This window comes from Strix uralensis, chromosome 7, assembly GCF_047716275.1.
Source record: "Strix uralensis isolate ZFMK-TIS-50842 chromosome 7, bStrUra1, whole genome shotgun sequence".
Taxonomy (NCBI): Eukaryota; Metazoa; Chordata; class Aves; order Strigiformes; family Strigidae; genus Strix; species Strix uralensis.
In genome coordinates this window covers 16,363,807-16,391,451 of record NC_133978.1, presented here as the reverse complement: position 1 = coordinate 16,391,451, position 27,645 = coordinate 16,363,807, and the positions used below count along the sequence as shown (strand labels likewise).

The 27,645-nt window shown below is 36.5% G+C and overlaps 1 protein-coding gene across 4 annotated transcripts in view; it reads right to left on the bottom strand.

The window, feature by feature from the left end:
• The window catches only part of DLG5 (discs large MAGUK scaffold protein 5), a 109,513-nt gene that overhangs the window by 16,380 nt on the left and 65,488 nt on the right, over nucleotides 1-27,645 (bottom strand). For 2 of the 4 annotated variants that reach the window (XM_074874543.1, XM_074874545.1), the window contains exons 7-21: nucleotides 24,751-25,063; nucleotides 20,614-20,844; nucleotides 18,380-18,564; nucleotides 17,579-17,704; nucleotides 16,748-16,880; nucleotides 13,736-13,863; nucleotides 12,988-13,163; nucleotides 12,353-12,456; nucleotides 11,532-11,624; nucleotides 9,598-10,617; nucleotides 5,941-6,079; nucleotides 3,962-4,109; nucleotides 3,315-3,436; nucleotides 2,609-2,698; nucleotides 1,193-1,361 (exon numbers count right to left, since the gene is read on the bottom strand). In XM_074874543.1, the coding sequence (XP_074730644.1) occupies nucleotides 1,193-1,361; nucleotides 2,609-2,698; nucleotides 3,315-3,436; nucleotides 3,962-4,109; nucleotides 5,941-6,079; nucleotides 9,598-10,617; nucleotides 11,532-11,624; nucleotides 12,353-12,456; nucleotides 12,988-13,163; nucleotides 13,736-13,863; nucleotides 16,748-16,880; nucleotides 17,579-17,704; nucleotides 18,380-18,564; nucleotides 20,614-20,844; nucleotides 24,751-25,063 (3,177 nt within the window). The remainder of the gene's footprint in view (nucleotides 1-1,192; nucleotides 1,362-2,608; nucleotides 2,699-3,314; nucleotides 3,437-3,961; nucleotides 4,110-5,940; nucleotides 6,080-9,597; nucleotides 10,618-11,531; nucleotides 11,625-12,352; nucleotides 12,457-12,987; nucleotides 13,164-13,735; nucleotides 13,864-16,747; nucleotides 16,881-17,578; nucleotides 17,705-18,379; nucleotides 18,565-20,613; nucleotides 20,845-24,750; nucleotides 25,064-27,645) is intronic. The other 2 variants (XM_074874544.1, XM_074874546.1) reach the window with 1 other exon arrangement.

The window sequence follows — 27,645 nt, the reverse complement described above, 5'->3', positions numbered from 1 at the left end:
GTCACACGAAGTTAAGAAAAAATGAAAGGTCACAAAAACCTCTTTGCTTTCCCTTCTGAAGAAACACATTGTCCTTTGTACACAATACACATTCTAGAGTTACTACAACGACTTAGTCACCTATTCTTTAAACAAGACCAAAGCTTCATATAGCGTTTTATTAATAACTTTTTATTACTACCAGAAAACTTAGAATACAGAATATCCTTATTACTTTATCATTCACATTTTTTTATGGTCAGTCCTTTTACATAAATCAAGCAATACAAAGGGGTCTTGAAGTCCCCATAAATGTAATCTATTCCAACACATCATAGGTCCTTTACACCGCCAGAATGGCATTCAGCTGCCTTAGTGTAAGTAAAAGCCTGATTCAGATTTGTGTTTTACTGTTCAATGCTTTGAATTCATGAAAACTTTTTCACATATTCAGTCTAGCCAGATCATGATAAAATGAAATCAGATGTCCAAGACTGATACCATAAGCAACATATTTTGAAAGCATTCATCATGAGATACAGAAACTTGTTAAAGCACAAAGCTCATGTTTTTAAGAAATCTATCATATCAGGTTCAAATTCTGCAAGTAGCTACACGTATACTTAATGTTATTTCTAGCAGCAGTCCAGGTGCAGCCAAAGGGATCAGTCACAGTAGTAAAACTGCATCTGTACATATCTTCTTGCACAGTTATGCCCTCAATTTTTCATGTTATGGAATTGAATCAAGGCACAGTGGTTAGAGTATATATTTTACAATGCTAAGGCACCTGATATTTAGCTATCAGATGTTACTAGGTCTGAATTTTATTTAGTTTTCTGGAGTACTGAACAAGCCTATTGTAAACAAGCACCTGAGGTAGTTCTGCTGAAGGGGTGTATGCCAATTTAGACTGCTCTTATTTGGTGTGGCCATTAATCTAACATGGAAGAAATAAAAACCTTATGAAATTCCTTAGTTTTCTAAACTCAAGAATCTACTCTTCAGTTTTGAAGAAAAAAATCCACACAAAGATCTCTTACATACTTTGTAAAGAAAATAAAAACATCGACTAACAGGACCTGAGATGCACCTCTGTGCCTACATATTTGTCATTTAAATTAAATGTTCACATTCCTTCAGCCCAATAAACAAACGTACAAAATTCCATCAAACACATCTGTATTGAAAACAAGTAACATGGAGACCTTACCTATCTTTTCTACGTTCTCCAACAGATACTGGGCTAATGGAAATTCTAGGTAATGTAGAAAGGGAGTTCTGAGACTGGCTGCTGGCAAAGGAAGATGTTTCCAAGTTAAGAGGTGACTGTGGAGGAGTTATCAAGCTGGGACTGCTACATTCAGAGTGTGACAACGAGCCTGTGGAAAATCAACAGTTGAGTTTTAGTATACTGCCTCTGTCATCATGTGGAGATCTACAGAGACGCAGTAGAAGACACCATACACATTTGAGACAAGAAAGAGGACCAACTGTTCACTAACACTCTATTAACGAGACCAGGTAACTAATTTCAGATGGTGCAAACTTACTGTCCTTAATGACTATATGCCAAATCTGTCCTCTGTAAGTGTGCATACAACTACTGCCATTCTCAACGAGAGGAGGTTATAGACAAGCTATACCATATGCATGGCTAAAAACACTTAGCAATGCAAAGTTAAAGAAAAAATAATAAAAACCAGGAAAGGAAAAGAAAAACTAAATATATAGGTTTATTTTCAAATAAAATATTTATGTACAGCCCTTTCCTTTGGGTAGAAGATACATTATGAAACACCTGAAAACACCAAAAAAACCCAGCATGAATCATACACAGAGACAGGAAAGCTCTGCAATTTCAAACAAGCTTGACATGACTTTGTTTGTTTCTTTTCCCTAGTTGTACTCTCCCTGAGTAATTCACTGGACAAGTGCCCTGACAGAAATATTCCGTTTTCTTCCTCTGAAAAAGCTACAGAAAATAGATCTCAAATTACTAATTACAAATGAAAGCCTTTTGTAAGAACTGTATTTGCCCCATTAGGAAAACTGCTGCATACAATCCATTAAGGCTACAGAACATTTGGCCAGTGATGGCAGCAAACAGTTGCTGTTTACTGTCATGAAACTCCAAATTCTACAGCTCTCCAGCACTCCAAATGTTATTTGTATCATGTCTTTGAATATCCTCCACCAACCAATTTTAGAGTGAAATACTAAAATATTTACACTGCACTTCAAAATATAATTTAAAATTAGTAATACAATAATATGCAAAATAATATACTTAAAGAATCAAAAAATAATGCAGGTCATCTCACTTAAAACTTTTAAGGCATCATTCTAGAAAACTACAACTGTAAAACGTACAGCAATGCTTATTCCTACTTTTTTTGTGCATTTCTTTCTTCGCATGCCACGTCCTTGAGTCAACTAACAGAAAAATCAACTGCTATTAGAAAGTTTCTTTTTTTTTTTTTACCTTTCTGTAGCAAAATGCAGATTTTGTAACTTTAATAAAACTGTCATATTTAGCTTTTAGTGCAACCTGATTTAACAACTGCAAAGGCTTCAGATTGGTAATACTGAAAATAGTACGACCAAGATTACTTATGAAATAGTTCACCTCTGTCAGAGCCCATCATGGACCTTGGATATCTTGGTGTTAAAGGGATCTTAATTCGTTCTGTTCTGTATTGCAAGTTACTTGAAGAACCTATTTTTACAACAAGAAAACATTATGACAAAAGTTAAAGCAACTACATTGAACAAAAAAGTACGCTGAGATTCTACTTCTTCAATGAGTATTCAAATGGCCTCTGGTCATTGGTCATTGCTACAAAGCATGCATTTGCTTTGATATTACTAGGATAGGCATAAACAATCTTACAAGTCAATCAAGTAAACACAAAAGTTTAATTTATCTTCCAACAATACAATTTACATTAGGCCATTAGTCATCCTTGATCTTTAGGTCTGGAGGTTCTCTCCTTTTCTTCTCTACACCTCACTGAACCTCAGAAATACTTTGGCTGGGCCTCCCATCTCAATAAGGGTACTTTCAAACAGTAACAGGCACGGAAAGAAGAATCACTCACACACACACACACAGAGCATTTTAAAGAGACTGTAAAGAATGAATTAAACACAGCTACTTCCAGAAAACACCTTTAGTCATAAAACCACAAAAAATGAAGCACAGAACACAGGGAGCCTTGAGGCTTCACTAGCTATGACAATCCCATAATGCATGTACTTAAGGAATTTTCCATTTGTTCTTTGTCTCCAACATAAAGGAGTCCCACAGGAAATAAATCAGAAAAGCTAGTTACCAAGTCTTGCACTGGATGGTAATGAATTTGAGCCATGAGATGCTCTTGAACGTGTATTTTCAGAGTAGTCATTGGAGTGTTTATGACTTAGGTCCAAACTCAGGCGACCTTGATGCTGGGAACTACATCCAAAAAAAAGGAGAATAGGGCAACATTTAGAACTGGGCAAAGCACCTCAGCAAATAGCAAACTGGCCAACAAAAAAGTTTTGGTTATCCATGAGTTACTGAATAAAATTAATGTTCCTCTCCTTCCCACTTCCAAATTGTCCCATCATTTTCTGAATTAAGAGAAGTCAAAAGGAAAAATATCCTAGAGTGCTACAAAAAAAGGGGAAGGCTTTACTTGTTTTGGCAAAAACAAGAAGAAAATTAGAAACATTAGAAACATTAGAAATTAATTCATTAAAAAAATAAATTTCTTTGTCAATATCAGCCAGTGGAGTAGAGGGAAACCTAATCCATCAGTTAAGAAAAGACATGAAAGCAAGAGGCACATAACTTCTACACAATAATGGTTTTGAGAACCCTGGATCAAAATAACACACAACAGTAGCTTGTTTCACTCTGCACTGTATAGGACAACTACTAGAAGCAATTTCATCATAATGAAAACAAAAACATAAGGAGATATAAATTTCAAAACACCTGGGATGCAGATGCTGATGGCATATTTGGCTGGCAACTGATGGGCAATTGCTGGTGTGAACTCTATGGCTCCAGGCAGTATAGACTGGATTTCTCATGATAGCAGTTACTGCAGGGCACGGTGCTAAGCTTCTTGGTACTGTCCCTGCTTAAGATTATAAAAACATATTCTTACCAGCATTAGCATAGAAACTACAGATTTAAAATATATTTAAATAATTATATAATTATGTATTATGACATTTGCATGTATGAGTATGTATCTATAAATAAAAATTATTAGCATCAGACAAATACATTAAGCATCATGTGACACCTTTTAAGTAGTACATGCATATTTTAAATCTGGTTTATAATAAAGTGGATCATATCACCAAAAATGTAGTCATTCACAGTGTACCATTTTAATATGTACGGATAACAACACGATTTTCTCTGTTTTCAAGTATTAAACTTTTTTATAAAGCAACAAAAATTCTGCATTTCTCTCTGAATAGTCATCTGGCAGGAATGCAAGTTTTTATTTGGTACTTGAACTGACTGCAGCTGATTCTTGTTCCTCTTCTGTTGTCTCAAAGACTTCCACTTCTAGTGTGTCCTATGACCTTAAATTACAGTATTTCAATTTTTATTTATGAAACTTATTACTCAAGCTGTTCTTTTAAGTTCACTCCTCCTTCAGTACTCAACCAAAGCCTATCTTACCAATTTCCTCTTAAATGAGTTGGCAGCACAGATTACAGTAGCAAAAACTTGTTCCCATTTCAAGACATATAATCGTATTTTCTAACGTAGGGTTGAAGTGGCTGGGTTACTATGCAAAGGTATCATAAGATAAAACTTTTAATGAGAAATAATACCTTCTAATACTTTTTCTACTATTATTAAAAGAGAAAGAAAGAGAAAGAAAAGAGTAAAAGAAATCAAACAAGAGCAAAAGCTTCTTTGATCTGAGATACTCTTGAGCACGTCTACATTCTGAAAATTGATTGGGACAACCGGGTTTGAAGCTATCCATTGTTCCAGATACACAAGTCATTACCTCCTTCACGGTCTCCAGTAAAAATAAAGTCTTTCATTGCTTCTAGAATGTGCAGGATTTTGGGGCTTTCCAAAGACTTGGGGGTAAAGTCATAAAAAAATCAATATTGTCTTGATTTGAAAATCAAGTTTCATATGCAACTGCTGAAAGTATCTACACTAAAGACCAAACAACAAGTTTACCAAATGCTTCTTGACTAGTTCAAAGCAACTAGGCATACGATACCCTAATTAGCTCCTGAAGCACTCCATTTAGTCAGTGCCCATATAAAACTTCCTAACATGAATTTCAATACCAACAACTGTTTGATCAACTGGGACAATATGCTAGCTGTTTTCTGTTCTACCTGATTATATTGTTTTCTGTGTGAGCTGCTTCTGAGTTCCCTCCTTGGCAGCTTAGTATCTCAAACACATTGGAATTTAATCTTTAATTCAGATTAAGATCACAACCAGTTTGGGCACTCAACTTGAGATACTCCAAGTATTTGATCTTCAATAGGTAGAACTTAATATGTTGCACTTTCTGAACATCCAATCTTTTTCCTTGGAAGTATTTCAGAAGTTAAGCAGCTAAAGCTTGGGACACCTCCATTTACTGTTTGCTTTCAAAAATACTGGAAATCTTATTTGTCTCCCTAACAGATAGGCTACACCTTGTTCACCATTAATGTATTCTAAACTCCTCTGCACAGAAACTGATGAAACACAAATTCTTCAAACAGGAGTTGCTCAGTTTTCTTAACAGTTCTTAAACAGGTTTCACTTCTTTACAGTCCAAAGCTGAGCAGACCATGTTCAGATTACAACAGACCATGGAAATATGTTTTGTGAGTCATGTTTGTTCTGTGCTTCTCATGACTAATCCCCAATATTGTCCAACATGGACAAATTCCTTGAGGTATTCCTAGAAAGTAACTACAAGTTCTGCCACTCACCTGCTGACATGCTGCCAGCATATAAGGCGGCAGTCACAAAGCCATCACTGTGCCTAGCAGACCGTTTTGGTGAATATGGTGCCCATTCCTGTAGCTCTGGAGACAGATGCTCCTCGCTAGCTGGAGCAAACTTCTGCACCTACAAAAACACAGAAGTTTGATTATAGGAAGCTGAAGATTCAGAAGGAAAAAAAATGGAATAGCTAAGATTTGTAGGCAGTAAGGATCTTCAAACTTTCTAGTATCTGTTCAAGAATGTGCTCAACATCACAGTGCTTGTTACACCTTTATGTTTCACCGATTCACTTCTACCGCTTCCTCCTCCATCCTGCTCCGCTATTACTTTTTATTATTATGTAATCTTTTTAGGCCAATGTTTGCAACTTAACTGATATACTTTCCTTCACAATAAAACACCCACCATTTAGTTAACATTTCTCCTTCAAAATACTGCTTTCACAGGACATTTCAACTTTCATTTCAGTCACTATCACAAGTGTTTCCTAAAGAAGACCTGGCTAACAAGACATAAAGTGTTTTTCTCTAAGACTGTATTTTCAGATACATGTGGAACAACCTTTCCAACAGAGCAATTCAGGTTTTGGAACCATCACAACTCCTATTCTGTACATAATGAGTAGACACTGGTGAATTAAGAAACATAAGAAGAGCTCAGATACTAACAGTGATGCTAGAGAACTGCAAGTTCAGGGCTTAGCAAGCAGAGTTTACACATTCAAAATGTACAACACAAACCATGAGACTGAAGTACGTAATAAGTGAAAAATAATTACTGAAAAGGTACTTACACTTTTTATGATAGCAGTATTTTAATTAAATTAAGAGTTACTGAGAGCACAAAGACTCTAAAATGCAGAGGTAGCTTCTTAGAACCAATATTTGATCACTACCATGGGTGCAATTGTACCACCTACTACTCACAGATTGAAGTTCTCTTGAATTTATCAACTCAAAGTACACAAACTTAACTGTATATACACAACTAAGGAAACTGATAGCACCCAATATGGCTACAAATTCAACTACACTTCATGTTCTATATACATATTTTTGATATTATAAACCTTACTTCAGGAATTAATACATGCAGACTGGACACTACTGTCACACAACCTGATATAGTTGAAATGCACAAAGATGATTCCACCAGAGAGAAATTTTGAGGCACAATATCACTTCTGCTCTTCAGTCAATAACTTTAGAGTTACAGAGCTCTGCCTATTTTCTGGAAGGATGGGGGAGAAATTAATTGGGGGGGGGGGGGGGGGGGGGAAGATTCACAGAACCTAGTCCTAATTTAACCCTCAAATGTAAATTAACTAATACATCAAGTAACCTTAAAAAACAAAAATTATGATTTTATAATTCTATTATACAATTTTCTTCTTTACCTCAAACCACAACCTACATATCTGCATTATCACTTGGGCAGCATGTAGAACCAACCGTAATGTGTCCTTGCCTATCCTTTCTGTTCTCTTAAATAGTAAGTGACATAAAGACCCCCTCTGTTCCAGCTAACGAACTTCTTACATGTAAGTCCCTACCTACATGTGTCCTTGTTACAGTTGGAAACTCTTCACTCACCGTATAAATATTACCACAATTATAACCAGGACAGTATATATGCTCATGACAATGCACTATAATGAAGCATGGGACTATCAGTACTAATGGATCAACTTGGTATTCCATGTAAAGCAAACATCCCATATTCAAGTGCGTTCAATAGCTTGACATTGTTTTTTTTATTATACACATGCCAAAAGATGACATTAGAATATGCCTTTCTTTGCTTCTTGTGGTGCAGTTCTTGGTGAAAAACTGTGACCTTTCTCTTAGCCATACTGGTCTTCAGATCTGTGCAGAATAAATCTGCTGATTTCAGCTACAAAACTAAAACCTTATGCTTTTCTGTCATTTTCTGTGTGGGTTTTGGTTAGGATAGAGTTAATTTTCTTCATAGTACCTAGTATGGGGCAATGTTTTGGATTTGTACAGGAAACAGTGTCAATAACACAGGACGATTTCATTACTGCTGAGCAGAGCTTACACAGCTCAATGCCTTTTCTGCCTCTCACCCCAGCCCACCAGCGAGGAGACTGGGGGTGCACAAGAAGCTGGGAGGGGACACAGCCAGGACAGCTGACCCCAACTGAGCACAGGGATATCCTGGACCAGATGGCGTCATGCTCAGCAGATAAAGCTGGGGGGAAGTTTGGCTGGGGGTGCTGCTCAGGGACTGACTGGGCATCAGTCGGTTGGTGGTGAACAGTTGTTTTCATTTTCATCACCTGTCTTTCTTGGGTTTTATTTCTCTCTGTTATTTTGCTTGTCATTACAATTTATTATTTTCATTATTAAACTGTTTTTAACTCAACCCACGAGTTTTCTCACTTCCACCATTCCAATTCTCTTCCCCCACCCCGCTGTGGGGAGTGAGCAAGAGCTTGTGTAGTGCTTAGTTAGTGGCTGGGGTTAAACCACAACAATAATACAGAATTTACTGGACACTTCTATAAAAAGAAGCTTAAAGCTCTCCGTAACTATTTTTCCCAAATAATTTTAGGGAAAGCGGAAGGAATACAATGGAAGCAGCCAAAAAAAGACAAACAAAATTGCCAGTTGTTCTCTTATACCAGTATTTTTGAAGAATATGGCTCTAAACCTTGTACTCCTTCTAATTCAGCTCTACTGTCTGTATTGCTTCTAAACTCCATAAAGATGGTGGGATTATCTAGGTATAAACAAGTATGGACAAAGAATATGATATTCTAAGTCATTATGATATGATTATATACAGGCAAAAATAACACTTTTTGAAACTTCAGATTTTAATTGGGGAAAAAAAAATAATTGCATCTGCGACCTGACCAAGTCTGAGGCAGTGGACCTGAAACCACATTACTGATTATGTCACTTTATATAATGCAGTCATCTAAATAGGTTCTTCTTCCTAGACAGCATAAAATTTTTCTTCCACCTACTCTGGTAAGACATTACCCACAATCTCCAAAGCAGGATTGTTTATTCTAACAAATTATACTCTCATTTTGAATGGTATTATTAAACCGTATTCTCATAAACGGTCCATCTTTACAGCATAATGTGTCTAACACCCTACGAATTTGAAATTATATTTACAAAATTATTTAGACACATAGAAAGACTTACAAAAAAACAACACTGCGAATGGTATACATTTTTCCATTAATTTGTAGTGAGCTGGGCAATCAATCTGACTTCTGTAAAACTTAGAAGGCCTTATTTTCAGCTTTTCTAAAGCTGCCCCTCTGCTTTTTTATTTAATTTTTTTTTCAGGTTGTCAAAAGCAGACAAGAAAGAGCCCAGATCTTCCAACAAGCAGCATTAAAACCCAAGATGTGGCTGCTAAGCAGAACTCTATCATTCTGTTTGTCAGCCCCCACTGTCTGCTAAATACCGCAACTCCATTAACTAGTTTTCTATTCTGAGATACTGCAAAGTTCCAGCTGAGTCTGGGGTAGCTTCTCAGGGGACCTGGATTTTGAAAACGGGCTATGCTTCTCCTGTTATGATATGTAACTGGGCACCCAAAACCACTTTTAAAATACACCAAGTTTTCTAGTTTTGTGCTTCAATATACCAAGCTTCTACCTGAAGCGCAGGATTAGGAATGGGCATAGGAGTCATTTTATGCCTCAGAGCAGGAGCTGATTTTGGCCTCGGTCTTTTAATCTCTGGCTCTTCAACTCTTTGAAAGCCAATGTCCTCTTCACAGGATTTCCTTGAAGAGAGATGAGTGCAGTCAATTCCCTCCTCCCGATAATAATGCCCAGCATTCCTGCTGCGCCCCTTGAGAGTAGCAGAGTCCTGCTTAAGTGCCAAGGAAACTGGAGCTTGTGCAGTGGCTGGGCTGGTGGGTGGTGATCCAGTTGTTACGGTAGACTCTGATGCAGAGCTTGCCTGCTGTTTATGTTTAAATTTGATAGAGTCACTTCTCTTAGGAGGAGTTGGAGGAGTTGAAGCCACTTCAGCTTTTGATGGTTGAGGTGAATGGCCTGTCACCTGATTAGGGGAAAGGTACTCCAGTTTGGGAGGAGTTGGTGGTCTTTTGAAAGTATCAGGGTCAAAGATAGATTTCCTTTGTTTTGGCTTTTTGTACACAGAGAACTTTTCTGTTTCTGTTGCTGAGATATTAACCATAACTTTTGGCCAGGTACCACCACTATGCTTAGTTCCATGTCCTTTATCAAATGTGGTCTCAACCATCATACAGTCAGCTCCTGTAGGCTCATAAGGCAGCCTCCTGTTGTCCAAGTCAACAGCTCCATAGCCTTGGTCCCCATATGTCTCTGGGCTGAAAGAGCTGAGACTGTGTTCTGAATTACTGTGGCAACTGTGCACTGTGTTCCTATGAGAGTCTACTCGTAACGTGCTATTAGGAAAAGGTTTGTGATCGCAAAATGAACCGCTGCCCTGATCACTCTGGTCCTTCTTGCCATCCATGATGTCTGGATTGAAAATGTCAGTCTGGGTTGAGCTGTTGAGTTTCAGATTTCTTTTATTTTGGGCTTGTATCTCTGATGCATGAACCCTACAGTTTGATATTTTTTCTGAATCCTTCAGATTTTCAAATATATTTTGACCACTCCAAGATGAACTCTGAGGAAAAACCTAAAACAAAAACCACACATGATCACCTTATTATTATGGCTGATTTCTGTTTAGTATGAGGCATATTCTAGCCTCCTTGATTTACCTGTCCCTGAATATACACCAAGACATGTATGGATACAGTTGGGAAAGGTTTAATAAAATCTTACAGATTCAAAGCACGGAACATCAGATAAAACAAAGCTAGAAGTTTTTTGAAATTTTCAGAACAATTCCAGAACAGCAACTCCATATAGTGGCAGAAGCACTGAACTGACTGAGAAGTGACCTGCATTCTACTTCTACCTCTGTTAAATGATGCTAGTAAGTCATCTTTCACTGTCCATTTCCCCTCAAACATTTCATCTTTTTACTTTCTTAAAACCTCAAGCTCTCTGAAGCTGGAATTATCACTCACAAAGCCCATGTGACAGTCCCAGCATAATGGGATTCTAAACTCAATACGCAAAACAGAATAATATTTTTATAGCAATGAGCCTGAAAAAGAAAGCCTTGTACTACCTCAGGATAGCCAGAGTCCAGTTTTCTGACAACTCCTTCCTGACTAAAAGCAAACCTTTCTGTCATCAAAAGGCAGTTTATTGTTCATGTACAAAACTGCTGCAGCTCTGAAGTGGAAACCAAGAAGAAAGAAAGAATTGTGCTAGGAGTCATTTCATGAGACTAGCAAACAAATGGGAAAGTAGTAAGAACAATAAATAAGTTTTATTTCCTACCAGATGCCACCATAGTCTTACATTGGAAATAACTGTAGAGTGAGCGAACCACCAGTGAAATGCATCCAGATGGTCTTATTTTTAGCATAGATTGTCCCATGAAGATATATTCATTTTTTCATATATTCTTCCCTGAACAACTAAAATAATTCTGTATAAGTTCAAGAAAATTCTGCAAATTTAGCTTCTCCTACTCACCTTCATCAGTGACAGGGTAAGGGAATCTCTACAGTTACGTAGCAAAGCTTCACATTCAGTAAGCGACTTATTATCTAGTGCAATGCCATTGATCTACACAGAAAAAAACACAACAGACATCTCTAAATCAAAGGTAGCAGGTGTGGAGCATCTTAAGGTAGCATCTCTGAGACAGGGAAAACACTAGTTTTATATGTATACGTGACTGAAGCCTGTTTGACCTTGTCTGTTTTTTTCCATTCCCCACTAAAAAAACAAGCCTCCTTCCTACAATTTTGCTATTCCTCCTAGAGATACAGTGTAACAACACTTGTTTCACTACATTAGCCTCTATGCATTTGTACGTCAACAGTAACCACCTTCTGTTACACAGGAGTTCAATAAATCAGACAGGTCGTTTAAGGCTGCAAACACCCACAGGGAAAAATTCCATCCCCCCCAGAAGGATGACATTTGTGATACTGTAATTTAAGAGACAAGAAACCTTTCATCCAACCAAGAGATGTCTTTTGGAACTGACCTTTCACATTCAGTATAAAAAAAAAAAAAAAACACAAGTATCATTACATATAAGCCAAATGTGAAGAGTAAGTCAGTGTCTCTGTCAAAAATTCTCATCAGATCTAAGCATAGCAAACAACCTGCACATTATATTAATCACTCAGCCTACAAGCACATTAATTTATAATAAATATTTAGTGAATATACAAAAAGGGCATAATACAGTGAAAGGAAAACAATGGAAAGTTTGGGATCATAAAGAGTAGCATCAATGGTAACACAAATAAATAAAAAAAGGAGAATGCATTCTTAAGACTTACAGCAATTATTCTGTCTCCCACAGTAAGGGAACCCTCTTTGGCAGCTGGGCTTCCAGGCACAACAGCAGCAACAAATACTCCATTTTCTAGACTGACTCCACTATCTGAAATTCACACACACATAAAAAAAATGAATTTACTCCTGCAAGTCAAATACCTTGCGCAAACAGCATCTCTGACCTGCAGGCATGAGAAATCAATGTAACTACCAAACTGAACTCAAATTTCTGAAAACCCTTTTAAAGAAATAAGAACACGGGGGCGGGGGTAAAATAGATATTTTAGATATCCCAAAATTTAATATAATCATACAAAGCTGGGGTGACTGATGAGTTTAACAGTATTGTTTATAGACTCCCAGTAACACTCCAGACAGGCAGCTAACTAGAATTAAGTATTAAAAGAAAACAAGCAACCTAAAACCCACCCAAGAACAAAACAAAGAAAACCTGTATTTACAGAATAAAGTTATCAGCAGTATTAGCAGTTCTTAGTTTGTTAAAAACAATTAATGAAAATCCCTAAGTAACAGTTTAAGTCGGATTCAAGCAGAGGCCCAGAACATGTACTTTCATATCAAGCCATTTTTGGCTGAACAAACATGTACCATTCATATAATCCTTTATAGCCATTACCTTTATGTCCAGAAACATTGATGTGAAGAGGTGTTATCACTCGCCCACCTAAGGACTTTCTTCTTCGAACCACCATATTAATAACACCTCCTCCATTTACAACAGCTTTTATAACTTGCTTTTTATCCTTATTAGTCAGATCCACATCATTTATCTTCAGCAACCAATCATTCACTCTGATAAACAGAAATTAGCAGGTCAGTGATATAAACATACTTCACCGGACACAGCACATGAGTGACATACAGGAAAAGGGATGCAAAAGAGCTGATCTCATATGCTAATCTTGAGTTCTCCATTCCTGAAAAATCATTTAATAGCAGCTAAAAGAAAACCAGGACTTCCAGTCTGCACTTCACTAGCAAAAGTATATCCTCAAGTCACTAATAACTACTCCTTATTTAAAAGCAACTCTTTGGACAGAGGAGAGTTATTAAAAACCTCCTATCAACACTAAGAACAGGAGCTGGTTTCAAATTATCCCTTGCTCTACTCTCCTTTCCCCTTGCTCTCCGCCGATAGCTCACCATGTCTTTCCCAAAATTTAAAGAAATAGATCAAAGTTTGGGGAGATAATAAACAGACTAGGTGATACACAGAGAAACAAAAGAACATTTTAAATCCTGTGAGTTTTAAGAGATGAGTCAAACAGTGTTTAATGGGAAAAACTGAAGACAATTTACAATATGCTCATATTTAGTTTATTATGATCAGCAAAAGACAAGTATCTTCCAAAGTCAAACCCTACCTTAATCGACCATCAGCGATACTTCCTTTGTCGACTTTGGTAACAAAGATCCCACAATCTCCAGGGAGGTATGGTTCATTCACACCTTCTGCCACATCAAAACCAAGTGCTTTCAAGTCCATATCGTCCTAATAAATATTAACAAGTGACTTAACTGCACTCGCAACCATTGTGCTGCTATCTTAGCAAGAAGCATTACTGCACATTTGTACTACACACTTACATTTACAGGGTACCTGTTCTAGGCAAGTTTTTATATTTTGTACTTCAATATATAACCTCCCAATTCCATTAGTTATTAGGCATCCTCTGGCATTAGAGCAATCCTTCTCTCTCAGATTAAGGCTGAAATAATGCAGAAGTGGAACTTCACCAAAGAGGAATATGAAAGCAGAAGACCATGTGATAAAGCACATTCAGACACATATAACCTGTTTTAGGGTATGATGCTGGATGTGTAATGAAAGAACAAGAACATGCTCCCCAACAATAGGCGTTACTTGGGGAAAAAACAATTGTAAAGGTAAGGAAACAGCATTGTGTCTTAGTGATGAGTTCAAAGACGTCTGCTTTGATATGGCTAGAGACCAGAAGTAAAAAGGAAAGAAAGCTGTAACACTATGGGGCACTATTTCTAAATACAGATTAGAAGTGATATTCTGCCAATCCTGGCCCAAAACAGATCATCCTCAATGTGAAAAGTGATAAACACCTTTAACAAATCAGTCATTGAAGCAAACATGGAAATTTTAATTTAGTGTTTGCTTTGGTAAATGGCAAGGTCACTGTAAATAAAAAATCTGGTTCAAGAAAATAAACTGGGACCAACTGATCACAAACTGATTTATTATTGCTATTGTTAGAGTTAAATAGTATATTTATAAAAATTAGAGAACTCTACTTGAAATCAACTGGACCAATCACCTCAGCATACTGAAGGGATACTTGAAATTTAACATCTAACATCCAATAATTAAATAAAGGTTAAATCAGACATGTAAGGCATAGTTCTAGACGTGGTTCAACGACCGTTAAAATCAGAAGACCATAAAGTCTTCAGGGAGTGCAAAAGATACCTGATAAAAGCTAAAGATAAAACATGCAAAAATATTAATATCTACCAGAAATTAAATTGAGCTAAACCTGCCAAAAACATACTACAACGCTTATGATTTTTCCAAATGTTCTGTGTAAGAAAAAAATTCAAAGGGAAGCGCATGGGGCTGCCATAAGATAAAGACTGAGTAGAGATCACAGTATCACTGCACAGCCTCAGAGCTGAAAAATGAGGATTATTTCTCTCAGGTTTGAGCTGAGTGATTATGTAGAACATGAGCTTAGGCAGGCAGGTAAAGTTGAAGCAAAAATAAAAGGTTTTAAATGTATTCAAATCTATAATCTCCATCCTGGAATTCAAATGCTGGTAGGTCAGCAAGGATTTTCCCATACACCTAATCAAGGCTGGCACAATATTATTGCTATAATTTGATAGCAACAAGTGTAATCCCTATGTTTAGGAAAAGGAAATGTATATTCAAATGACAAAGTCTATGCATTTGATCTCAGTAATGCAAACATTTAGAACAATCTTTGAAGTAAATATTACCTAAGTAACTGCACATGACTGGAATATTCATCAGGCTGCAATGTTCACTGCAGGTACAGCATATGCTAGACTTGCTAACTAATTTTACAGACAATGGAAAAGCAAAAATACTAGTTATCAGTTAAAATGGAGAAGATGGCAATGCACAACATCTGATGATGAAGATGCTGATCAAAAGAGACAAAAGAGCAGAAATAATTTACAGATAGTGGTCCTGATGGATCAGCATTGGTACTCACTTCATATAGTCTTTTCAATCTATGTATTTCAACATATAATAATAGTAAATAATATTTTTAGTGTCAAAAAACTAGTGATTAGTGAAAAAATAGCGTAATTTTGTTGGGATGCACTGTCAGAACACAGACAGATTGGAAGAGCACAATAAAAGATGACCCCAAATATTGCAGCAAAATAAAAGGGATTTAATTTGACAGCATTAAATGACAAGCTTTGTCATTCAGGAAAGAAAGAAATTCTGGTATATGCAGAAGCTGTTATAAATGAAACACAATCTGGAGGACCACCTGCGTGTTCTAAGGGGTCAAAAAAATTACTATTAGCAAACAATGATGTGCCAGCCAAAAATTTCAAACAGAACAGCATACAAGACTTGCATACAAAGCAATGAAATAAAATTCTAGACTACAAATGAAGAAAAATAAAATTAAATGGAGAAAAGTACTACTAGGATAATGAAAGGATGCAGAGGTTATCTGGAAAGCCAAACATAAGAACTTTATTTAATATGCCAAAATGGAAAAGGGATTTAACTTCCTCTACAGACAAGCAAAAGAGATTAGCATCTCCTTTCATCCCAGACTTCTAAGCTGAAGGGCAATGTTGCCCTAAAATATATGTTCATCATGAATAAATACTTCTAATACTTCAAAATTTCTAACCAAACCTGAGCAAAAGTAGGAGAAATAACTTCATGTAAAAGCTTAACTATTTTATGCATGTATTATAAAGTCATGTTGCCTATAAGAGCAGAGGACTGGTCTCTCCAATGTCAGTGTTTCCATCACATCTTAAGTTTTAGCTGCCTTAGCACTGCCATTTCTACAATGAATCACTAACTTTAAGAACACTAAATGCTTAACGTAAAACATTTTTTTACAGTACATGGACCTGGATACCCTGCAAGATCAGATGGAGGAACTATTTTTTTTTATATAATTCATATAAAGAAAAGTACAAAGCTTGTGCATAACTGCTTGGTTTTGCCAACTACTTCCATGTAGACATTACCATGCTGCGTATTTGTGTGGTTCCTTGCACAACAACAAAGTACTAAAGAAAATACAGATAAGAGTTATTTTTAATCATATCGAGTATCAAGATGTTACAGTTGACTTCAAAGCTATCCACTATATAAGATAATCCAGTTCGTGTTTTTGACTTACTCTGTCTTTTTCAAATTCTACCACTTCTGTTTCCCATTCCAAAGAATCTGTGTCTATGGCTGAGTCATGGGAACTATGGGCCATCAACTGGCGGAATCTGGCCTCCTTTTCTAACTGATTCTCCATCTTCTCCCTAGGCAAAGAAAATAATTATTTATAGACACAGCCAACCCTTTTAAATAAACTGATACATAATGTTTTTGTCATGAGATCCTTTATATTTTGTTCTCTAAATCAAAAATCCAAGCTGTGCCAAAAGTTTGCCCCATGCTTCCATCTTTCCAATATTCTTGGGCTGCTATCAAATTGACTTCCCGTTTCTATATATTGTCCTAACACACATTTTTTGCATTACTTTTACATGATCAAAGTGCACAACTATGTTTCTAACATGTTCCGAAATGCATTTAATTTACCCACAGATGAGCTGCATCAGTATGCTCAGGACAAGTGGGGCATGATAAATATTGACAGCAAAACCTCTTCCACAACGTACTGAGAAGATGTATGATGCACATCTTCCTTGCATTCATAAACCAGTGAAAATACAGTTGGGAGGAACTATAAACTGCAGTTAATCCAACTTCAGTGAAAGAATCCCATATTGCTTAAGTGTATCTCCACAGTACAAAGCTTAAAATATGTCTTAATATGATAAAAAGGTTAAGATAGTAAGACTTAAGATCCTGTCCATCCAATAATTTCCACAATAACTAAAAATACAGGCAGTGCCCATAGCTATAAAAATATATGGTTCACTTGCAAACACAGCTAACAAACCAAAGTTTTTGGCACAAACTTTCATGCAGTTTGATCATTTCTCTAACATACTTTAGTTCCTTCAGTTCACGAACAGCATCATTTTTCTGCTTTCTCATGTCATCCAGATTCCGAAGAGCTTCAGCCAAGTCACTCACAGCCCGGTCTCTCTCCCTCCTTAAGTTGTCACACAAAGTCCTTCAAAAGCAAAGAAGTTTCAATTCAGTTACCTAAAACCCTATCAAAGTAACAAACTAGTTTTACCTCATTGCGTAATTAATGCAAAATTTTAAAAAGCAGTTTCAAAAGATCTCGCTCTTAAAAAAAAAAAGTATAAGGAAGAAAAAAAATACATATGTTAGGTCTTAAGGAAAAGCTTGTCAAGTTAATGGGACCTTTCTTCATCCCTTCCAAAACTTTACTTCTACTTATCTTCTTTAATCTACCAGAAAAAAAAAAATGATTAAAGCATTTTCCCTTAGTTTCTTACATATGGTTAGTAGCAAATATGTTGGGTACTGTTTGCGAAATGTCCCCACAGGTAAAGAGTTATTTGCAGGACTACAGCTGCAGCAGGATTAGGTATATCATGCCTAAAATAATGCATAATTTGTTGTTCCTACATAGCAGTGCTGTTAGGCTCTATGGTATTTACTAGAGACATATTATGGGCATGAAAGCACAGACAAAGCAAAATATCTTGTAAGGCGCCCTCAAGTTTAAAACAGAAATATTAAAAAAAAAAAGCTGCACTATGACAGCTAATGCAGAAGTTGAAGAAAGTATGAGCAAAATCCAGCAAGCCCTAGAATTGCATCAACTGCACACAAGGTGTTACAAAGATCACTTGTGTACCATCTAGGATTTGTTTACCGTATACTTTCTCTTTCTGCAACAATCTTATCCCGCTCTTGAAAGGCCCAATCTCTCCTACACTTGGCTACTTCTGCTTCCTGGACAGCTTCTTTTAGTTCTTGTGACATTGCCTCATATTGTTTCCGAAGCATTTCAATTTCTTTGTTTGCTCTTTCTATGTCTAGGGTAGCAGAATCTTGTATCTACGAATTAAGAAACATAGGTAAGTATTTCAAGCACAGTTTTTAGCTAAGTATGCACAAACAGCTTTTCCTATATGTGTGTTGCCCAATATATTCAATTCTCATGTTTTCATGAAAAATGTTTATTTATCTTAAGGGCAACTTTAGGGGAAAAACAAAAGATAAAACCTTCTGTAATGTATTTCACCCAGTGGCACATGAGTTTGTGTGAATACAATCTACGTGAATAAGAATCCTCACTTCAAAATAACATCAGTGAACATTTTGTATTCCAGGGATGACATTTCATGCTTCTATCTTGTTCTGCTTAGCAGACAAAAAATATTCAAGGATATTTAGAAATCAGATGCTCTATTACACACGGTTACACTACAGATTTCCTACATTAATGTATGTCATTTACCCTGGGACAACTAGATGTACACATTCACAACAAAGACTTGTGACTCACTGAGGTGCCTTAACTCCAAAGCAGAGCAAAACAGTTTTGTTTGACTGTTTAGCATTTTAGATAAGAATTACTTTCTTCTTAAATTAACTTGTTCCTCTAACATTCTCTATGTTGAACAAGAGAGATGGTGCAAATAGCAAGACAAATATGCAGAGAATACTCCAAGCTTGCAGCACAACAAATACAAGCCAACTACAACAGTACAACCCACCACAAGCACTGAAGGCCACAGGCTTACAAACAACTGTGTGGCTAATTTCAAGAATAAAAATAAATCTAATGAATCTGACTAGACTTGTCATTTGATTAAATTTTGGAAGAATGTTTTTGAGACCTGAATGTATCTGTATCAAAGAGAGACTATTAAGTCACAATTAATACACTTTAAAGGCTCTTTTTTTTTTTTTCTAAATGAGTTATAATTATATTCAAAATTAAAAAAGCACTGAACCTTAAACCCCAGATATACATTCTCACTGCAACATTAAAAAATAAAAATGGCAACAAATATGACCAGAGGCTATGAAGAGTCATGTCTGGCCTTTTAATTGTCTCTTTCATTTCCAAGGATCACTTTCTTCTCTTTCAGTCCACTGGCAGGAAAAAGACAACCAAAAAACCCGCTCAGATCAACAAAGCAGACATATTTGAAATACATGTTCTGATCTGGAATCTGCCAAAGGTGAGCATCTGACCGGGTCCATTGCTAAGTCACAGCAAAGTTCACCCAATTTTATCACTTCCTTGATAAAAGCAAAAGTTTCCAAAATCCCACTGGCTTGGCCATGAAGAACCAAAGACATTGAAAGATTTATTTCCAGTACAACTGAAAACATAGTTTAATTGCTTCCCCACGCACTCATTCAGACTTGGCAAATCAGCATGACAGGCAAGACTAAAAACTTTTTTTGTACTGGTAAAGGGTTGGTATTCATTGAAAAGAGAATACAAGTTTAATGAAAACAACCCAAAATACCTAGTTTAATATTATTTCATATTCCTTAATTGGTTCATGAACATAGAAGTTGTGATACTATGCATTTTCATACTACATTATATGTAAGCATTTGCAGTTGTATGTGAAATCATACTTAGTATCACACACAAGACAAGAGCATCAGTAAGTGTGCAGAATTGTAAGAATGTTACTACCCACACAGAGACATAAAGTGTCAGAATAGCATATTTATACTAAGAATGTGTACAGATCAGAAAATTTACAATCACACTTCAATTAACTTCCTTTACGAAGTATTAGAAATAGCTAACAGCCCAAGCAGGTCACAGGCATGAACAACATGTTATAGACGGCAACAAGCCTACCAGCAGGTAATAAACTGCTTAGCCACCTGCTGGATCACAGTATTTTATTTGCCATTTATTTTTACAAACAGAAGCTTAATATGAAGCATGATTATTTCTTTCAAATAAGAAGTTCTGTCACTATTTCTTGAAGAACGTGTGTGCATTTATATGTAGGTATTAAAATGACTTGGGGAAAAGGGGAAATACACCCAATGTGCCCAGACTAATCTCTTAGAAATTACTGACCCTTTGAAGCTAAGAAAGAAAAAGGCATCTATGAAAACTTGCAATACCTGACGGGCTTGATAATATTCCCTTAGTAGATGATCTCTCTGGATGATAGCTTCTGTCCTCTCTTTCCTGGCAACATCTCTCTCTTCTTTCACTGTCTCTATATCCTTGCAAGCTTGGTCAAGTTCCTTCTGGGCCTCAGCTTTGTCTTTCACTTCATGACAGTATTTTTCCAGCAATTCATTCCTCTCACAAATGGCTCGATCTCTTTCCACTAGAGCTGAGTTTAGTTCCTAAAACAAGATCCATTGTTTGCAGTAGGTTAAGTACAGAAGGGAACAGTTCATCTTTTCAACTGGAAACACACTGACACCTTAAAAGCCTAGATAGCTTACCACTAATGTTCTGAAAAATGGGAGCAGAACAGGACTGTGCTCACATTACATATGAGTAAGTACTAGCAAAGAATATTAAATGTGGTATTAAAGATATCACACCATCACATTAGCACAGTCAAAATGTCTGCTAATTTTGCTAATGTCAAAAGTAAGCAAGAATCTGGGAGCACTCACAGTTTTGAGGAACCTAAATCAGGGAAGGTTATTAACCAGTCAGACTTGGTGTTTTAAAAAAAAGGCTTTAAATATGGCGAACAGTAAGAATATATTGCAATTTTTAAGTAACTGCCTTGATTTTATAGGACTGAAATAATTTAGACAACCAAGCTACATAAGTATCTTATAGCTTCCTCATAAGTTTTAAAGGGACAATGAAGTCATACTCCAGTAAGATACCAATTTGCAAACTACAGAATGTTCAAAGTTAAAACTACAGTATGCCATAAAGCAGAATGACAGTACATCTTACTAAATGTGGAATTCAAATGCATCATAATGAAAAAAGATGAGGCAAACGTAGCTCTAAAACACAATCTGTCCTTTTAAAATAGTTTAAGCTAGACTTCCTATTGGAAGAAAGAGGCATTGAAACAGTTTAATTTCATGCCACTGAAATTTCAGATGGTCCAGCTCTCTAAAAGCATTCAGCCAATAGCTACAAAGAAGTCCTTCTACATATAGGCTCTCCTATATGGAAACTACTGATGCTTTGATCTCAAAAAGATTACCAGAGATAACTGACATCTCAAAAGCAAAAGACAGAAAGGGTCCAAATACTTAAGGATAGAAAGACACCATGTCATGCACTGACTTTCATTCTATTTTGCTCTAGAGTTTGCAAGAAATAAAATCGAGTACTTAAAGCATGGATGACAACTGCATTTTGCTGTACTAACATAATTGTTTTTGAGGTATGGCATCTAATTAAGGCTAGTCAGACTGTTAAAACAGTTCTGTGACGATATTAAGAGATATTTTTGCTGTAGAGTAACAGACAAGCACTAGAATTAATTACACACTCTGTGAACTTTAAACATATCACTGAATGTCAATTACCAGAGCTCTCAAGTTTTTTCAACATCAGTAAGAGCTTCCATTGCTCAGTACCTCTGAAGAGAGAAATCCCTAACTCATCTGGTAGTGCAGACAAGTTTTAGTACTGGCAGCAACGACTGGCACATCTTAACTATAATCTGTATAAAAATGTGCATTCAAATGTGTGTATAAAACTTACACATAAATATTAAGTCTTTTCCCACATGCAGCTGAAAGTCATCAAGTATGAAGGCAGAGGAAAAGTTCTCAGCAAGCCCTTCATTAAACAAGAATTTACAGTACTTTAAGGTGATTGGAAAAAAATACATATTGTCACAGTTTATTCCAGCATGCTCGATATAATCTATCTGAATAAGAGCAGCCATTGCCTCCAGTGGTCAGTAGTAAAATTTCACCTCTGACTTTTTCCTGTGACATTTGCACAAATTTACAACATGACAGCACAGGGCAATGTGCCATTTGGCCCTGACTAGAACAGCTTCTGTTTGGAAACATTACAGTGGTTTCATTAGAAGAACAATTCTGAATTGGTGAAAAATCCTCATGTTTGAAGGAAGTTCTCGCATCTGAATATAGTGCGGTAAGTATACAATACAGGATAAAATACAACAGGTCTATTGAACAGAGGGGAAAGCTGACTACCACCGAGATGAAACACAACATTCTAAGTATTTGCTGGAGCAAAACATTATGCCAAACAAAAACACCACTGGGGAAAATAGAGGGGGAAATTTATAACATGTAATCCCTAGCTTTGAGCAGCCAAACTCATGGGAACTTAATCCAAACTGTCCATAGTGCAAAATTCTGAGATTTCTTCTGTCATCTCTAAACGCAGACAATTAGTACGTTTTGGATGTAAATTAATCCATTATGTCTGGGCATGTGTGACCAATAAAGCTTAAATATCTAACTAGGAAATTGACTGACTGACCTCATCAGTAACTGCTCATGATATAATGCTTAAAAATCAACCTCTTCTCCATTTCAGTTGCTTCTGCATTTCTTTGGAACACAAACTACAAGCTCCAGGAAAGAAACTACATAGAATAAGTGCTATCAGTCAATGGGTGCTATATAATAGGGCACTTAAAGCTGCTATACATCACAAGGAAAGTGAAGATCATTAAGTTACATTTTGGCAAGCACCAGACCAGCTATTCACCGACAGGATTAATCCCACATATGCAGGGGCATCTTTCAGGATATTATTTTAAGTAAATGTATCACTTGATCAACAAATTTTTTCAGCCTTTAAAACATTTGCCTTGCCAGAACTAGAAAAATCTCTTACGCACTGAATGCAGCTGCAGTGACCCAGTACTATGTGACACAGGAACATACCTGCTCACAGGCAGAAGAGCCACAGCTACAAGAAAGGATAACAGGAACAAAAAGAAAAAGCTCACAGTACTGCTATTTTACACCTTTTAGTACATTATAGAAAGAGTTATGCCTGCTTTCTGATTGGCCAGTTCCGGGCGTGAAGAAAAATACGTGTCTGTGCCCTGCCAGCATCTCACTCATCAATCCTAGGCCCTTTCTGGTTCTTATTCAAACAACCTTCAGGTCACCTAGGTAGGAAGGAATACCCATGTATTTAAAAGTTTAACTTCCTGCCTCTTAAAGCACTTTGGCAAATTACTCATAATGCCACAATGACAGATATAGCAAACTGAAGCAGAACAACTCATTGTGGCTATTTCCATCAGTATTCCTTATTAGTTACCCTGATTCCACTGAAATCAACAGACATTTCTATTGGCTTAGTGGCTTTGATGATATTAGAAGAGGTATTAAAACCTCACTCCCTGTAAAAGCTAAATTACATAGCTGACAAATACATAGAGTTGAAAACTATGAATTCTTGAAAACCAAAGTTAGTTATTTTTAAAAGCTCTAATGCCATATGTCACAATCCACATTATGTCCCTCAACAATGGTGTTATTTTAAAAAAGTTCCACATCCTGATTTTTCATGAAGATCATTTTGTACAAATGTAATGCTGTGAAAAAAGTAAAATGAGATTTATAGGCAATGGAATACGTTTGCTTATATCTATTTCATGCTAAATGAAGTATTTGTAAACCAAAAGGTCAAGTGAATGCATGTCAGCTGAAATGAAACCGAGCAGCAAATCGTGTTTTGGAAATCCTAACAGCATCATTATAACATGGTTGTGATATAAGCATTTCAAGAACATATTGCTGAAAAAAACAAAGTTCTGGTTTCACACACTTTAAGGCATGCCTGAGTTCTACTGAAAGATCTTCAAAATATCCTCTTTAACTTAAAGGCAGAAGGAGGGCAAATGAGTAAGAACATGCATGTCAGCACAGGCTTTGCATAAGTATTTGAGACTACATTATCATGTACCGTCTTAAGTCATAGTAGATAGTATCCAGTGGTTCCTGTAGAGGTTAGAAGTTAAAAATAATGAATATTTAGAGCAATGTTGTTACAGAGTATTACTTGAGAAGGCACAGAAGACTAACGCAGTAAAGCAAGGATTTATAATCAGCAGAACAGAATTAAGTCAAGTGAATATCAAATTTCAACTGACAGGTACTCTACTCAAACATGGAAGCTTAATAAATTGATAGTAAAAAGGACAGCTATAGGAAAACAGCACAGAATTTCCTCTTTGCAGCACGTTCCTTTTTTCCATTAATCAGTCATACATTTCTGATTCTAGCATCAATGTATACTCGTTTCCCTTCCCCATCAAAACAACAGGTTAGTACCTGTCTTAAAGCTTCCATCTCTTCACTAGCCACTCGCTTCTCGGAAGTGGTGTTCTTCAGTTTGGACTCTGCAAGCTCCAGCTCTGTTTGAAGTTTATCTACCTCCTTGATTACTTGATCTCTCTCACTCATTATGAGGCGGTATTCATTGAAAACTGAATCCCTTTCTTCCTTGTATTTTTCTGCATCCTTTGCTGCTTTTAGCTGCATTGTTTTGAATCTTGTCACCTCCGACTGTAATCGCTCCATCTCTCTCTGCAACTCTTTGTTTTGTGCTGTGGCGTTGCTTAGTTCCTGCTGTACTGATTCAAACCTAAAAAAAAGTCGAAACACCAGTAAGATATTTGTTCCTCATTTTCCTTTTTCATACATTAAGGATTTGGCTGGATAACCAAATGTATCCATTCGTAAAACACAACTGCCGAGGACTTCTCAGACAACTTACTCTCAGTACTGCAAAATAAAACTTAGACTAATTATTGCTTTAGGAGTATCAGCGAACCTTCAGGAATATTAGAGAACAACTTTAAGGAACTGAAACATTAAAACTGTTAGAAATTATTTAGGATTAGTTTAATTATTAAAAGTAAATTTCTGACAAATTACTCTAAAAGGAATGCAAAACATTACCATTACTTAACAGCACAAGTTTAACTTTATTTACTGCATTGAGCTCTGCTCATCTTAGAAATTACTTCCTTCTCCCAGCACACACTCTCAGGCATGTGGGAAGGAAGGGAAACAAATGCAGAAATTGGAAAAAAGAGAGTAACTTCCACATGCCCAAATATGCCACAAGGTTGGTAATGGATAGGTCAGAGGAGAAAAAAAAGTGGGTTTACAGTAAAAATGCAGACAATGGAACTAAAAACAGGTACTATTTTCATTAGTACATCATCCAGTACAACTGAAATGCAAAATATCTTACCATTTTAAAAAATTACTTTTGACAGTTAACACAGATGAAAACATATGTATTTTATCACCACAACCTACTGAAGTATAGCACAATCAAAAAAAGAACATAAAAGTTTAATTTAATTTATAAGTAGTAACTTTTCTGTTTATATTGACAAAGCATTCTTAAAAGTGGGACTATAATTCCATACAGAAGTTCACAATTAGGTCTGAAATGGAACTTCTGCTGAGAGCAGTGTTTTACCACAACTGGACACTAAGATTACATGTCTTTTCCAAAACTCACAGGTAAATGCCACTGATGGAAACACAGTACCAAACCTGCTGGACTTCTAGGGTTATCCAAATTTCAGGTGCCCACAAACCTCTGGCAGACTTTGCGCTCTCTCGCTCTCACACACATCCCCCACCCTGTTTAAAAATGCAATTTCTTGTCTATTCCAGCATGTTGCCTGACCTTTCCTGAGAGAGCTGTAAAACCAATCTCAAATATTTCCTCAAAAGCCTCAGTGTATTCAAAGCATTGCCATAGCTTTACTGAGGCATCTGCCAGTAATTTCAAAACCATCGCCCTGTTCCTTTCAGGCAATTCTTCAGTTTAAGATATCATTGGGCTAGCAGTACAGGAGACCTAGCATTACAATCTGAATTTCTTTTTTCTGTTCAGAACTGTGAGCATGACGGTAAGAAGAATATACTATAGGAGAAGTACAAGGATGTATCAGACTACATTTGACTATGACAAACCACCTCATTGCCATGAGAGAACCCACAGTACATTTGCAAATTATCTGGGGGGTCAAATCAGGAAGAACACTGTGAGGATACAGGGGAGAGTGAAGGAGAAGAAATTTAAGACAATGTTTGCCAAGCAAAAGAAAATATCATAGGTAAGGAGGAAACAAAAAATCCTAAAAACCAACACAACCAAACCACAACAAGCATATGGAAGTTATCAGAGGAAGAAAGGAAAGTCTGTGCCATGGAAGGACATTCATATTCAATAGTGATAATTAAGGAAACCTGAAAGCAAAGTTCCAGCTGAAACACCTTGGTTCTGCTTGACCTTGCATTGCCTCCTAAGGAGGAAATACAGGCAGCTGGATCACATTTTCCAGATGCCTTCTGCAGAGATAGTCCATTTCTAACAGCTGTTGTGAAAGGGAATAGCAGGGTTGGATGGGTCAGCAGCAGTTTCAGTTTATAAGGAGCAACCAGTACTAAAAAAAAAAACCCTCACCAGGACTACCCGCTTTGTCTTCAATGCAATTGCAAACTATGGGCAGATATGTCTGAGTTCCATAGCCCACATTCAAAATGCAGAGGCACACGTGTAGGGTAAGGTTTAGCACAGAGGAATTAGATAGCCAGTATAGCTAATTTGCAACCTGCAAACTATTCACCAACTAAATCATCTTGGTAGCATTCATATGCTTATGTTATTGTGACAACGTTCCAGATAAAAGGCTTAACATTTCTCTGATATTTAAGGCCAAAGAGTAATTTAAAATTAAACTAGGGCTATCAGTAGAGTATTGCTCTTTCTGCTGTTTTTAAAACTTATTTATACTGTGTTTACACTTGGTGTTAATTTAGAAAAAAAAAAAATCAGTGCTGCAATTTATGACCCACTCATCCTCAAACTACAAGTTTGTTAAACCTTATATTCTGAAAAGTATATACACCTGAAAGGCATTTTAAAAATTTTTTGTCAGTCACCCACAGAAATATAGTTTTGGTTATGAAGAAAGGATATAAACATAAGACAAATAAAGGTTTCTATAAATACAAACAAATAAAATAGAAGTCCAGACCCAAAGCCAACTGAATAAAATGCAAAGATTCCTGAAATTGAGTTATATTAATTTAGCTGGATAACTGGTTCACAGGAACATGAATATCTTTCCTGAAATTCTTAAAACCAACCTCTGCTCAGTATCAAACCACACTTTCCTCTGAAGAAGGAGACCTAAATCA